Source organism: Medicago truncatula, chromosome 1 (genome assembly GCF_003473485.1).
Source record: "Medicago truncatula cultivar Jemalong A17 chromosome 1, MtrunA17r5.0-ANR, whole genome shotgun sequence".
NCBI lineage: Eukaryota > Viridiplantae > Streptophyta > Magnoliopsida > Fabales > Fabaceae > Medicago > Medicago truncatula.
In genome coordinates, this window is record NC_053042.1 from 39,583,622 (window position 1) to 39,595,472 (window position 11,851).

At 33.2% G+C, this 11,851-nt stretch overlaps 2 protein-coding genes across 2 annotated transcripts; both read left to right on the plus strand.

The window, feature by feature from the left end:
- The first annotated feature begins 35 nt into the window (after positions 1 to 35).
- LOC11409517 (uncharacterized) lies at positions 36 to 1,416 on the plus strand. Its single transcript, XM_003590932.3, has one exon. It carries the CDS (start codon positions 204 to 206, stop codon positions 1,329 to 1,331), a length of 1,128 nt encoding a protein of 375 aa, XP_003590980.1. The 5' UTR covers positions 36 to 203; the 3' UTR covers positions 1,332 to 1,416.
- A 4,367-nt stretch (positions 1,417 to 5,783) lies between these two features.
- LOC11426392 (uncharacterized) lies at positions 5,784 to 8,964 on the plus strand. The gene is made up of 2 exons (XM_003590933.4): positions 5,784 to 6,060; positions 6,718 to 8,964. The coding sequence occupies exons 1-2, from the start codon at positions 5,958 to 5,960 to the stop codon at positions 8,295 to 8,297; spliced, it is 1,683 nt and encodes a 560-aa protein (XP_003590981.1). The 5' UTR covers positions 5,784 to 5,957; the 3' UTR covers positions 8,298 to 8,964.
- The last annotated feature ends 2,887 nt before the right edge of the window (positions 8,965 to 11,851 follow it).

Sequence of the window (11,851 nt, forward strand, 5' to 3'; positions counted from 1 at the left end):
AATAAAAATGCCATTTTTAGCTTTCCATCATAACCAAATCATGTTGTTTATCCCCTTAGAGAGAAAGAAAGAATCATTTCCATTTGTCCAATTCACAAGGTGGTGGGTGAGTCTCAGCCATAACACCGGCTGCTCCCCCTCCATCAATCACCCCATAGCATTATCATTTCAATTTTCACAACAAAATCAACCTCATCACAACAATGTCGATGCTAGCACCTCCCTTCCAACTCCTAGAAATCAACGTCATATCAGCACAAGACCTCGCACCCGTTTCTAAATCAATCAAAGCCTATGCAGTTGCATGGCTCAATCCAGAACGTAAACTTACCACCCAAGCAGACCCTCATGGTCATAACAACCCTACCTGGAATGAAAAATTTGTTTTCCGCGTCGACGATGATTTCCTCCTATCAGAAGAGTCTGTCATTATGATTGAAATCTATGCCTCTGCTTGGCTCCGTGATGTTCTCATTGGAACTGTCGCTGTTCATCTCAACAATCTTTTACCTCGTAACAGAAAATCCAAGATTCGTTTCGTTGCCTTGCAGGTTCGTCGACCTTCTGGTCGTCCACAAGGGATTCTTAACATTGGTGTTAATGTTGTTGATGCTACGATGAGAAGCATGCCGATGTATTCGGAGCTTAGTTCTTCGGCTGTTGAATATTATGATATAACGAAGCCTAACAAACAGAATCAAAACTATGACAATAACAGTAATTGTGATGCCAAGCATATGATGACGCTTCAACGATCACAAAGCGAAAAAAATGATTCGACGATTAATGATTATGTTTATAATCCTAATGGAAAAAACGGTTACGGTGGTGAATGTGAGTCTGAAATTAGTGTTCCTACTGGGAAGAAAGGTGTGATCGTGAACGCGAATGGATCGTTGTGTTCGGATGTTGGACCTTCACCGTCTGTGGTGGCTGCCGCGATAGCGAAAGGATTGTATCCGTTGCCATTGCACGTGCCAAGAAAGACGGTGAATAATTCAATGTTTGAGAAATGGCCGCCGGAGAAGGACAATGGCGGGGAGATGTTGAACACGAAGATGGACCGGTGGAGACAGATAGATATACCGCAGGTTTATGATCATTTGGGGAATAATAATAATGGTAGTGTGAAGAAAACTGGGAAACAAACGAAAGGGAAAGGTAAAGGTAAGAATCGAAGGCAAGGTAGCGGTTTGTTTTCGTGCTTTGGAACAGCATTAGGGTGTGAGATTTCGATAACTTGCGGAGGGGGTAACCATAAGAAGAGTGGTAGCACTAATAAACCTCGTGTTGCTGACTCTGAACTAACTTATGAATCGTCTTATATTTGATGAGGTGCTTGTTGTAAAATTAATTGGTAATTTTTATGGTTGTGATTCATATATAGTTTGGATTAGAAATAGAAATTTGATTCATTTGGGGATGTTGAGTATTGTCTCCTTTGTTTCAATTTTTTTACCCTTTCTTTCTCAACTTGTTTATGATTTGTTGAGGATGAGATTATGAGTATTGAAATTGAATAATGAATGATTTAATCAAAATTTGTATCACAAGGAGGCTGCTTTGTATGTATGGTTTTGGTATTTCATTTTGCTTTTTTCATTGACAAAAGATCTTCATTAATAATTAAGCATACAACAAGGTACAAGAAGTGGTGTAATTACTAAATTACAAGCAATGAAGCAAAAGTAATATTGCTAACATAGTGATTGAGTGCTTGCAGATAAAATCAAGAAGACATGTAAAATGTCTAACACCAGTGAATTTTAACTCTGCATAAAAGAGTGAGGTTTACAGAAATTTTGTTGCCATTGCTGCATTAAGTGTTCAGGAGCATCCTGAATTGATTCAACTGCAGTTCTTTAGTGATAAAATTCACACCAATTGTAGAGCTTTGTATTGCAGACTAAACTTCTTCTGCACATTTTGATTCATCAATGAAGTTTTTCCAACTCCACTGTTTCATACAACGATGACTTAGTGTCCGTCTTTTCGTTAGTTAAAGATAATAAAGATTTGGGAATTTTAATTCTACTCTACTATGGTTTATTTTCTTTGTCGGGGATTTATTCATAGCTTTATATTTCTGAATACTCTACAGATATATTGAAAACAAAATTTAGGAGAAATGTTTTTGAAATTAAATAAAACTGCAAGCAAGGGTACAACAAAAGTTTTTTTTAGGGAGGGGCGGGTTTCTGGCGTGGGTCACGCAAAAAATAGAAGAAAAGCCATAATAAAACAAAAAATATAGCTCTATAGTCCCCTTCAATTGCTCGCAGGCTCCTTGATGATCCAAAAATACCAAATCTATTAGGTTGTAACTTCCATTCGCGGTTGTTTGTCCTTTTTAATTTTATATTTTCATTTTGTAAAGGATCTGATATTCCGAACGAAATCGATTGGATGTTAGGACCTAATTCATTCTTGTATTAGATTGAAACACATTCTACACGTCCATCGGAATTTTGAAAAAAAATTACACACTTTCCGAAATTGCATAACGATTTCAACATATGATTCTTCACAAGGAGAATCCACCATATTTTTCCACAGATACATGATAGTTTTGACTTTGCAATCCATTTTGCATCTAGCTTTCACATCCTTCAATAACATTAATCAATATTTTTAATTTTAAAGGGTATTTTTTGTGGTAATTTTCAAAGAGTATGGAATGACTATTATAATTTTTAAAATACATAGTATCCTTAAAGAAAGAAAAAATTAATAAATCCTCTTTTATCGTTAATTTGGTTCGATCTATACCCATCATCTATTGTGAGATCATAATTTACATTAACTTAGTATTTTAAAACAAATTTTAATTTTTATATAATTTTACCTACAACTGAATTTTTTCTTTCTAGAAACCGAAAACAAGTGGTTATAAAACATTCCTTAAAAAAAAATGGTCATAAAACATCAAAGTTAGGTTTATCGTTTTCTTATTTTAATATGTATATAAATAGGAATCTGAAGAATATTTGAATGACTCTTTTTGGTGTTTTTCACGTGGACTTTGACAATTTCAAAGTCTATACTCTATTCTATTAGGGCGGTGGCCGGCTCTGATTTGCAATTTGCAAAACGTTATTTATTCCAATCATTGATGATTGATTGATATATCCATCCATAACATAACTGCATCTATGGTGGTACATCATCAGCCACAAGAGTAAAGAAGGAACAAGAAGCATATATAAATGCACAATCTTACAAGGAATTGAATGCAATCATCTTTCTTATGCCCTTTGACAATGACACACCGTAGAATATCCCTTTTTTATAACATTTGATTCCAATATTCCATTTTACTCCTTAGATAAATGAAAACGAAAAAAAATTAGTCTTTATATATACGAAATGAACTTTGTCTATCATATAGATAGATCACAAGGCATAAAAAAAATTATATTAAACCAAAAAGGAACTTCAAATTTGCAAAAGTGTTTTGTTACAAACAAAAGTAGTTACAAACAATAAACCAACAAGAAAAAAAAAACAAAAACACTACCTTTTTTTTAAGGAAACAAAAAAACTAGCTAGCAATCCAAACAAAACACTAGCTAGATAACATCAGTAAATCACTAATGAAGATTTATCCATTGGTGATGACAATCAAAAGCTAAGTTTTTGTTTTATTGTTTTTAACCACTAGAAAGAAAAGAGTTTCAACCACCGGTAATAGCGTTTCCTTTTGCTCAAAGATACAAATGTTATTTTCCTTCTGGAGAACCCATATTTAATTGAGGACGTCAAATTTGATTGGGTTTATACCAATTAAGTTTTCATAGTGGTGATTAGATAAATGATGGTAACATTCAAAACTAAGTTAAAAAACTCATTTGGGTTGGCCTAGTGGTATTGACTTGGAAACTGGAAGTGTGCTTCTGCTCAAGGTCTCAGGGGTTCGATTCTCTCTGGTGTCAATTTAAGGGGGTTGGTTTAGCTTCTTAAAAAAAAAATTGTATATAGTAAAAAGTGAACATATATCTGATAAATTCACTAATATCATGAGTTTATATCGGATAGCCGCTAGTAGATTGATTTTGTAGTGTTATGTAAAATTAACAGTTAAACTATCTCATAAATATGAAATGATATAAAAAATATTTTAAATTAATATTTATTTCTAAAAAATATATAAATTTTATCTCAAAAGGGAAAGATAAGCATAATTTAGTCTTTAAGATCTTCCCTCTTTTGAATGGGCCATCATCCCCTCATCAATAAATTTTTATTACTACCTCCGTTCCTTTTTAATTGTCATTTTGTGATATTTTACACAAATCAAGACAATCAATAAATGTTACTACTTTTGATATAATAATTGATACTTTTACTATAATAGCCTTATTCATTTAATATCTCATTTCATATATTTCTTTCTCCGCAATAAATAACTAAGGGTAATATTGATAAAACAACATTTAAAGTTGCATTGAATTTTGAAAGTGACAGTTAAATTGGAACAATTTTTTTTTCCAAAAGTGACACTTAAAAAGAAACGGAGGGAGTAGTAAATATTATAATTTGGGTCATGTTAACTGGTGCCCGGGAGCGGACACTGGTTAAGGATATCAAAAAAGGAAGTTATTATCATAAAAAAATTTTTTTTTGACTTTTTATAAATTAATTACACAATTTCAATGTATTAACTACTGTATAATTTCCTTTTTAGTATCCTTAACCAGTATCCGGGACACCAGTTAACATTTCCCTTATAATTTGAATTTTTTTCAAGGAATGATAATTTAGACTTCTAAATTCTTATTATTATTTTTTGAGGGGTTCTAAATAATTATTATTGACTTGCTTAAATTTAACGTGAAGTATTCTCAGAATTTTTTAAACATTTCAACTATATCATCAATAAATTTTGTCAAAAGAAAACCATACGATAACTAAATGAATATCACCGTAACAATGAAATATATTTTGTTTTCTTTTTTGATTGTGACTGGAGTTTGAATCAATTGAGCTAAATTCACGATCAAATATATTTTATTTTCCATCATTAATTCCAAGAGTAGAAGAAATATATTAAAGTAAAGTGGCATGGGCCAATATATATGATTATGGAGTATGCGTGAGAACCAATTAATTTGTACCTAATCCCGGAAACTAGAAGAAATGGATAATTGTGTCTTAATCAACAATAAACAAAGTCAGTCAATAATCCAAGAGATCAAGAGTGTGCCAACCACCATATGGTGGTGAGCCAATACTCTACGCTAAAGTTGGTAGGCTATGTATATTTTTATTGAAGTTGCTAATTTTTATCGAACAAAATTTTTAATTTAATCTTTTAAGTTTTGAAAGTTTTAATTAGATCTTTTTAGTTTAACAGAATTTTTAAGTTAATTTTTAAATTTCAAAAGTTTTAAATAAATTCTTTTAATTTGACATAATTCTCAAGTTAGTCTTTTAAATTTTAAAATAGTCTCAAGCAGAATTTCCAAAATAGTTTAACAAAAAAATATATATTTGAAACTTTTAAAATCCCTTTATTTCATTAACACATTTATGATATTTTGCCTTCAAAATTTTAAAATCCTTTATTCAAAATTTTCTTTAACTTAAATAAATTATGTGTCAGTTAAGCTAGAACTTATGAAACAACTGTGCGTAGTTTTAATTGATTTGATAATTAGTTTTTGTTGTTTCAGGGAAAAAAAAAACAAACCTACAAAAAAAAAAAAAAAAGTAGTGTACCCCACCCAAAATAGAAGGTAACAACATGAATAAATTCGAAACAAACAAGTAATTAATGTTGAAGCTGAAAATTCATTCATTCATTCATCATCAGTGCAAAAACCAAACAGAATAAGAGAGAAGAGGGAGAAGGAAGGAGAAGAAATTTGAAGATTTTATTTTTCTTCTTGTTCTTCTATTGCTTAAACAACCCTTCTCTATCTCTCTCTTCTCAGCTTCTTCTTTGTGGTTGGTAAGAGATGTTTGGTTTTGAGTGTTTTTGTTGGGATAGTTTCCCAGAATTCTTTGACTCTGATCCACTTCCCTTTTCTTTGCCTTCACCTCTTCCACAATGGCCACAAGGTATTATTATCAACCTTCCCTTTTATTTTATTTTTTTTAATTCTTTTCTTCTTTCTATTTAATACTGTACAACATATTCTAGTTTTAATCATCAAGTCAAACTAGACACTTTTATTACTGTTTTCTTTCTATTTTGGAGATATTATTTATTGAATCAGAATTTGTTTTATTTTTATTTTATTTGTACTGTTTTTGTTGATCTTATTGTCATTAATTTTGGAAATTTTAGTTTTTTTTTTTTTTTTTTTTTTTTTGCAGATATTGGTTTTAGTTAATTTTCAAGCTTACTTCTTGATTTTGTTTCATATTGATGCATTAAATAAGTATCTTTATTGCATATTTTGCTGTGGCAATGTTTTACAAACTTCTTAACTATGAAGCACGGACACTCCTCGGATTAGGCGTGTCCCATCGTGTCCGACACTGACACTTGTAATTACACTTAATTATTTGAAGTTTTCAAATTATTAGCTGTGTCGGCATGTCAGTGTCGTGTCCGGTGTCCGTATCCGTGCTTCATAGGTTCTTACTACTATTGAATTCTTACTATCAATACTATTTGATTTCTTTTTGGTTATTGGCTATGGTGTCAAATATTTGTGACTTAAATTATGTTGTTTATCAACTAAGTTTTAAGCTTGTGAGTAATCTATTCAGGTGGCGGTTTTGCCGGTGGAAGAATATCCCTTGGGAAAATAGAAGTTACAAAAGTAAACAAGTTTGAGAAAGTTTGGAGATGCACAAATTCTAATGGAAAGGCACTAGGTTTCACATTTTATAGACCTTTGGAGATTCCAGATGGATTTTCCTGTCTTGGTTACTACTGCCACTCCAATGATCAGCCGTTGCGAGGACACGTTCTTGTCGCTCGGGAGACTACTTCCAAATCTCAAGCTGATTGTTCCGAGTCAGAATCCCCGGCTCTTAAAAAACCACTTAATTACTCATTAATATGGTGCATGGACTCACATGATGAATGTGTTTACTTTTGGTTGCCTAACCCTCCAAAGGGTTATAAAGCCGTTGGCATAGTAGTTACCACTAATCCAGATGAACCAAAAGCTGAAGAAGTTCGATGCGTGCGAACCGATCTAACAGAAGTTTGTGAGACATCTGATCTCTTACTAACAATAAAGTCAAAGAAAAATTCTTTCCAGGTTTGGAATACACAACCTTGCGATAGAGGTATGCTAGCTAGAGGTGTATCTGTCGGAACATTCTTCTGTGGCACCTACTTTGATTCTGAACAAGTAGTTGATGTTGTGTGTTTGAAGAATCTTGATTCTTTGTTGCATGCAATGCCGAATCTGAACCAGATTCATGCTCTTATTGAGCATTACGGGCCAACGGTATATTTTCATCCTGATGAGAAATACATGCCATCATCGGTGTCGTGGTTTTTCAAGAATGGAGCAATTTTGTATACTGCGGGTAATGCAAAGGGTAAAGCTATAGACTATCACGGCACAAATTTACCTGGTGGAGGATATAATGATGGTGCGTTTTGGATTGATTTGCCTACCGATGAAGATGCAAGAAGTAATCTTAAGAAGGGAAACATAGAGAGTGCAGAACTCTATGTTCATGTAAAACCAGCATTAGGAGGAGCCTTTACTGATATTGCAATGTGGGTTTTTTGCCCATTCAATGGACCTGCAACCCTTAAAGTATCATTGATGAACATTGAGATGAACAAGATAGGCGAACATGTCGGTGATTGGGAGCACTTCACCCTTCGCGTGAGCAACTTCACCGGAGAGCTTTGGTCTGTTTTTTTCTCTGAGCACAGTGGAGGTAAATGGGTTAATGCATTCGATTTGGAGTTTATTAAGGAGAATAAACCAATAGTTTATTCATCAAGACATGGGCATGCTAGCTACCCTCATGCAGGGACTTACCTTCAGGGATCATCCAAACTTGGAATAGGAGTTCGCAACGATGCTGCTAAAAGTAATTTTATTCTGGATTCGAGCTTTAGATACAAGATTGTTGCTGCCGAGTATCTTGGTGATGGAGTCATTACAGAACCATGTTGGTTGCAATATATGAGAGAGTGGGGTCCTACCATTGTATATGATTCACGTTCTGAAATAGAGAAGATAATAGACATGCTACCAATATTTGTTAGGTTTTCTGTGGAGAACCTTTTTGAATTATTTCCAACAGAGCTTTCTGGTGAGGAGGGGCCAACTGGTCCAAAGGAGAAGGACAATTGGCTAGGTGATGAATATTGCTAGTCATGCATTATGCTATTAGCCATTTCTCTTGAGCTGGATCCAATCATTCTTATGGTAAAGGATTAAGACATCATCTGTATGTCCTAATAACGGTATATTTTCGGATTTTGATTTGGTGTTGTCACAAATTTACGCATTCACGCAGTCGGCACGTCACTGGCCATTGGATCGAGATCAGACGGTGCAGAAAGCGAACAGATTTCGATTTTTGTTTACTCTAAAATTCCAAACTTGAAATCTGGTCCATCCAATCTAGATCCAACGGCCACCAATGTGTTGACTGTGTGAATGTGTGGGATTTGCGACTCCAGTCTCCAGGCAATCCAAATTCTTTTGTTTTCAGTGTGTCACTGATGGTCGATGTGACCAAGATATCATCACCATGTATAAACTGTATGTATAGAAGGTGTATAGGATAGTAGTTACTTATAGCTTTCTTGGTTCACACGAAAAACAATATATATAGCTCCGATGTTTGAGTTGGTTAAAAAGAACATGTATAATTACACAAAAACTTAGAACATGTACAAGGTAGGGCTATTGGTAGCATATACATTTGTGGTCTCTTTGTAAGATAATATTATTGATAGAGGTTGATGGGAGACATGAATGTTTTCATTCGTATTGCTTGTAATGGAATAGGAATGTGCTTGGTTCAGTGTTGTTATATCACATAATATACTTGCATTGCATTTGTTTGTTTGTTTGAAATTCATTTCCATCTATTCTGGCTTACAAACTTTACATGTCAACCTATGAAGTAAGGAAATAATATGTTCAATGTGTTTCTACATGTCTAACCAAGTCATAAACCGGATAAATATATTGTTTAAAGAAATTGTACTTTCTTTATTAATTAGAGTTATAATTAGAAAAAAGTAATTAACATTGCATTGAAAAATGAAATAAGTCAATTATTTTGGAGCAAATGTAATGACTCAGTTATTTTGGGATAGAGGGAGTGTTTTATATAATATCAATGTAGGCAAAATTATATTTATTGTTCTTTAATTTAATTTCAGGTAACGATTTCATTTTTTATCTTTTTTCACGTAATTTTTGTCCTATTTTTAGATATGAATTTTTAAGCATCAATTTTAAAATTCATATGGAATATGAATGAAGGATCATGTATTTGAACATTTAAGTTAAAGAAAAACAAAATCATAGATACCATATGCAGATTAATCAAAATGACGAAAATGACATGAAAAAAAAGTTAAATGACGGAATTGTTATCTGAAATTAAGATAAAGAACGACGAGAATAATTTTGTCCGAATTGTATTTGATAAAGAGTGTTAAAGCCGATGAGCAACCAAAATATTATTTGCCCACAAATCAAACAATTGAAAAAAATTGCATGATTGGCTAAGTGAGGTCATTTTTGTTGAATTCTTTGATTTCCAAATGAAATTTTATATTAGACTATTTTGTAGAGTTATAAATGAAGATTGGTATACAATTTCATTCTTATTACAAGTGATAATCATATCAATCATCATGCAGTTTAGAACTCAATAGATATAATTTTGCCCTTGTTCGCGTTGTATATTGCGCTATGATTATTTGACCTTTCAACTTTGGAAAGATAAGCACAATATCTACATTTATATTTCTTGAATGACAACAAAAACCAACTACGTCTACCATCATAGTGAAAGTTCGCTTGAAGATTTGGACGAGTGAAAGCCTCGTCTGAGATTCTCACTTTGAGACTTCCATTCTCGAGTTCTTGATAAAATTTATCTACATACAACCAACTTATTCGAGGATCAATTGAACCAGTATCCTTTTTAGAGCATGGAGCCTTGACAGTTTGTCCTTGACTTATCAATTTTGTACCTGAAAGACAAAAGTTAGTTAGCACGGAATTTTACTATGCTGCTTTATAGAATCAGTATTCTATTACTAACGTAAAAACAAGCACTATCGTGTCTGTCTTTCTACTATTTTATAAAAGTAGCGGACAACTGAAACTCTCGGCCAAGGTTTTTACCTTTTGTTTCCCTGTTTTGAGTTCTTCGTAAGATGATACGAGATACCACCAACTCAACTGGGATTCCGCTATACCTGTATCCTTGATAGAGCAGTGAGCCATAGAGTTTCTCATAGGCTCAACTCAATATTATGACACCTGAAAGACAAAAATCAATATCAGTATTCGTTGTTTAGGTGCTACATCACAGGTTACTGCCACTAAATACCATCGTGAAGTAGCCAGTTTCTTCAAAGATCCTTCATTTTAGAGCTTTGAACATAGGATTGCATTGGACTATTGGAGTATGGACAAACACTGCCTAATAAAAAAATGTCACAAAACAGGTAATACTTTCAATCAAAATGATAAAAGCATGATGAAATTGTTTGTAATAACATGCAATGTTTGCGGATTTGAGTTCACTACATTCACGCAATCACATAGTTGTCGACCTGGACTGTCGGATCAAATTTTAGATGACATGTGTTCCTACTTGAATTTTGGCGCACCGAAATGTGGACCGTCCACATCACGTGACTGCGTAAAATGTGTAATTTCTTAGCTGCATGATTCCAGATTTAATGCTTACAATGGATTTCGTCCAATCTAAATTTATTGCAGTCACCAATCTGAGAAGTTATTAAAAATGGATGGATGAGATTCAGATTTTCGTATTTGTGGAAGTCACAATGTGAGTCATCCAATGACTTAAATTCACTAAATTGACTACTAGTCCTAGATTCACCGATAGAGTGAAAGTCTGTTTGGATTGACTAACATAAACACTTCCAATACCATTTGAGAGAGCTTATGACATGCCCACAAGTTGTTTTCAGCATATTTTCATAAGCTCTACAGGATAACTTACATGAAAACAGTTTGACTTAATTTTATCTGTCATAGAAGTAGCTAGCCTGTACATAAGCATTTATATGATAAGTGCTTGATTATCCAAATTGAGCCTGAACACAACAAGTCCTTATAAATTCAACATCAAGTATGATCAAACATTGATCATCATGAGAATTAAAGTAGAAAATAATGAAATGGGGTTTATTTATATAATTAAGAATGTGAGATGCATGATGAAGAAAAAAAGAGAGAGGAAGGAATATTAGATTGAAAGTACTGTGCATGTGAGAAATTGAAATTGGAATTAAAATCAAAACGCTGATTTTTTTGGTGATCACTCAACTTTTTCTACAAGAAGGGTTTGATAATTCAATTAACTCCTCGAAATGTACCATTCAATTTTAACATTTTTTTTAGAGGAGCAATTTCATAGCTTGAACCACACTACAGACTACACAAAAATCATTTATGTGATTGATCTATTATGTAATCAATGCAGGACTTGTAACCAAAGCCCTTCTCTAAACCCTGACCTTATATGAAGTCGAACAATGACTACTCATGCATTCAATGTTATGATCTTCTTCTACTTGGGCTAGGTTGAATTGATATTCAATCCATTTTAATTGATTGTGTTTGTTTTGGTAGGTCATTCAAATGTTGCAACCTTGTTCTGTCTGCTATTGTGCAGGCTGTGATGCAGGATAGGTAGGCTATTTTTT

What these genes read in the sequence shown, in the direction of transcription:
- LOC11409517 (XM_003590932.3), top strand. Translation starts at nt 204, where the DNA reads ATGTCGATGCTAGCACCTCCCTTCCAACTCCTAGAAATCAACGTCATA.
- LOC11426392 (XM_003590933.4), top strand. Translation starts at nt 5,958, where the DNA reads ATGTTTGGTTTTGAGTGTTTTTGTTGGGATAGTTTCCCAGAATTCTTT. An exon ending in TCTTCCACAATGGCCACAAG is followed by an intron (nt 6,061 to 6,717) that starts GTATTATTATCA and finishes TAATCTATTCAG; the next exon opens with GTGGCGGTTTTGCCGGTGGA.